This window comes from Penaeus japonicus, unplaced genomic scaffold (genome assembly GCF_977035675.1).
Source record: "Penaeus japonicus unplaced genomic scaffold, GWHDUDI00000001_assembly GWHDUDI00000004, whole genome shotgun sequence".
In the NCBI taxonomy this organism is placed as follows: Eukaryota; Metazoa; Arthropoda; class Malacostraca; order Decapoda; family Penaeidae; genus Penaeus; species Penaeus japonicus.
The window spans coordinates 17,447,502-17,450,755 of record NW_028234406.1 but is presented as its reverse complement, the minus strand read 5'-3'; the positions used below and the strand labels follow the sequence as shown (position 1 = coordinate 17,450,755).

The 3,254-nt window shown below is 34.8% G+C and overlaps 1 protein-coding gene across 1 annotated transcript in view; it reads right to left on the bottom strand.

Moving 5' to 3' along the window:
• The window catches only part of LOC122245815 (uncharacterized), a 13,641-nt gene extending 10,612 nt beyond the window's left edge, over positions 1–3,029 (bottom strand). The window contains exon 1 of the mRNA XM_086535791.1: positions 3,011–3,029. Coding sequence (XP_086391917.1) covers positions 3,011–3,029 — 19 coding nt within the window. The remainder of the gene's footprint in view (positions 1–3,010) is intronic.
• Positions 3,030–3,254: the final 225 nt, after the last annotated feature.

Below are 3,254 nucleotides of genomic sequence, written 5' to 3'. Positions count from 1 at the left end.
CGAAGACTTTCCATGTAATAGGTCTCTCTCTCTCGTCTCTCTCTCTCTTCTCTCCTCTCTCTATCCTCCTCTCTCTCTCTCTCTCTCGCTCACCTCTCTCTTCTTTCTCTCTCTTTCTTTCTCTCTCCGTATCTCTCTCTCTCTCTTCTCTCTCTCTCTTTGTATTTCTGTGTGTCTGTCCTCTGACTAGTTTTTCCTAGCTGGCTGTTTTTTTCCCTTAAACTGGCCTCTTTCTCTCATTCGTCTGTCTGTCTGTTTGATATATAATGTTTGTCTGTCTGTCTCTGTCTTTCTCTGTTTGTCCGTCTGTCTCTGTCTTTTTCTGTTTGTCTGTCTGTCTGTCTGTCTGCCTGTCTGTCTCTGTCTCTGCCTCTATCTCTGTCTGTCTGTCTGTCTGTCTATGTCTCTCTCTCTCTCTCTCTCTCTCTCTCTCTCTCTCTCTCTCTCTCTCTCTCTCTCTCTCTCTCTCTCTCTCTCTTTGTATGTGTGTCTGTCCGTCTGACTGTTTTTCTAGCTGGCTGTTTTTTTCCTTACTGCCTCTTTCTCTCATTCTGTCTGTCTGTCTGTTTCTGTTTGTCTGTCTGTCTCTGTCTTTCTCTGTTTGTCCGTCTGTCTCTGTCTTTTTCTGTTTGTCTGTCTGTCTGTCTGTCTGCCTGTCTGTCTCTGTCTCTGCCTCTATCTCTGTCTGTCTGTCTGTCTGTCTATATCTCTCTCTCTCTCCCTCTCTCTCTCTCTCTCTCTCTCTCTCTCTCTCTCTCTCTCTCTCTCTCTCTCTCTCTCTCTCTGCTCTCGCTCGTCCCCTCTCTCTCTCACTCTCCTCCTCTCTCTCTCTCTCTCTCTCCTCAATCCGCTCTCCTCTCCTCCCTCTCTCTCCAATCCATTCTCCCCTTCTCTTTCTCTCTCAGTTTAATAATCATTCTTTGCATCCTCACTTTCCTCTCAAATTTTCCATATGAAACATTTCATATTTTCCGACGAAAGAATAAAGAAAAGAGAAAAAAAAGAAAAAGAAAAAAAAAGAAAAAAAAACAATAAAAAGCAGAGAGCCTGCATATCCTAGCTTTTACATGCTTAAAAAGAAAGAAAAAAAAAGAAAAGAAAAAAGAAAAAGAAAAGAAAAAAAGAAAAAGAAAAAGAAAAGAAAAAAGAAAAAGAAAAGAAAAAAGAAAAAAGAAAAAAGAAAAAAGAAAAAAGAAAATCACGTGCCATTCGCTCTACAGCTTAAACACAACTTTCCTTTTGACTCGAAACTGTACTGCCATATATGTGTTTTTTTATTTACTTTGTTATATGCCTCCTTTAGTATCGTGCTATACTATTCATGATTGCAATGTTTAACTGAATGGATAGTATCATCCATACAAAACTTTCAACATCAGAGTGCAGTTATTCAACACATCTTGATCACTGCAATATATATAAAGATAAAATATAATTTTTCATTCGATGCAGAAAAAATGCAAACACATGTATGCTTTTCAAAAAGTTAGCTTGCGTTTGACTGAGTCAGAAAATGATGAAATATAACTGTTTAGACTTTTCTTTTTTTTTCTTTTCTGATATGAACGAGGAACATGAACGGCGGAGGAAATACAGTTCAATAAAATTGCAATATTTCATTACCTGACTCAGTTAAACGCAAGCTAACATTTTGAAAAGCATACGTGCGTTTGCAATTTTCTGTGTCGAATAGAAAATTTATTTCGTCTCATTTATATTGCAGTGATCAAGATGTATGCAATAACTGCATTCTGATGTTGAGAATTTTATATTGTTTATTTCATCTTACTGAATAAGTAATATATACAACAACAAAATCTGGATGGTAATATCTAACTAATGAATATGCAAATAGAAGCTTATTGAGAAAATGGTTGCACGTTTGTATGGAGCAGTTATAGCTTTGATACGATCATTGCAATTATAGCAATATCGCAACGAGGACCTTGCACGCTTCACGTTGAAATGGGCAAATGTTGCAGTAGGGTTTGTTTGCTTGTATGTGTGAGTATGTGGATGTTTGTATCTATGTAAATGCGGGGGAAATGTGTGCGTTTGTGTATGTATGTATGTCTGTTTATTTATTTGTTCGCTTGTGTCTGTAAGTCTGTATGCATGCGATTATTTTTGTGGATGAGTGATTTTGATATTCTTTTGAAAAATATTATATCGTTATCGTTATCATTATCATTATCATTTTTATCTTTACGATTATTTTCATCATTACTATCATCAAAATTTTTATTTTTATCCTTATTTTCATTATCCTTATCATTATCACTCCCCTTACAATTATCATCAGCGTTATTTTCTATTATTGTTCCCATCAGTACTGTTGCTTTAACTTGTTCTGTGAAATGCTATAATGATTTTTACAAAGTTAGGAATCACAATAAAGAAAACATGAAACTTCAAACTACACGAAACAGATCGGTCCTTCAGCTGCAACTTCAATTGCAGTGTTGCACGACTCTCTATATCCAATAGTTGTAGAAACTACCTGCGCTTCGGCTCCTCCTTGTTTTGAAGAACTTGTGAAAGTTCGTTAAATGACCTTTTTTTTTCGAGTCCTAAATATTATCAACTAATGTTCCTTTATGAATGAATATGAATAAATGAATAAATAAATAAATAGATTTATAAGATGAATATGATGAATAAGGATGAATAAATAAATAAAAAAGATGAATAAATAAATAAGAAAGATGAATAAATAAATAAAAATGAATAAATAAAGATGAATAAATACATAAAAAAGTGAATAAATAAATAAAAAAGATGAATAAATAATTTAAAAAGATTAATAAATAAATAAAAATGAATAAATAAAGATGAATTAATAAATAATAAAAAAATGAATGAATCAATAAAAAGTATATAAGACCAGCAACCTCCAAATCAAAATATCATCGTGCACATCAACTGAAGTTTGCTATCCCGAATTTTATGTTCAGTGACAACAATATGCAAATTGGCAGCAGGGCATTTTATCAGACTTCTGTCATCCCACTGAAGGCTGTGTGGGCCATTTTTCCAAAATAAATAACTGAAACGGCAATTGTATTTAAACATTAAATTTCATGAATTTTATGAAAGTTTGATTTGATGCTACGTTGACAAGCGTATAGGAGGGTGGATGGAAACAGATAAACCCGGCCCCCCAACAATCGCGGCACAGCCCCACACACAAACGCGTTTTCGCACGGACGCTTCGCACGCGCACATGTACTCATATTCATATTCGCACACATATA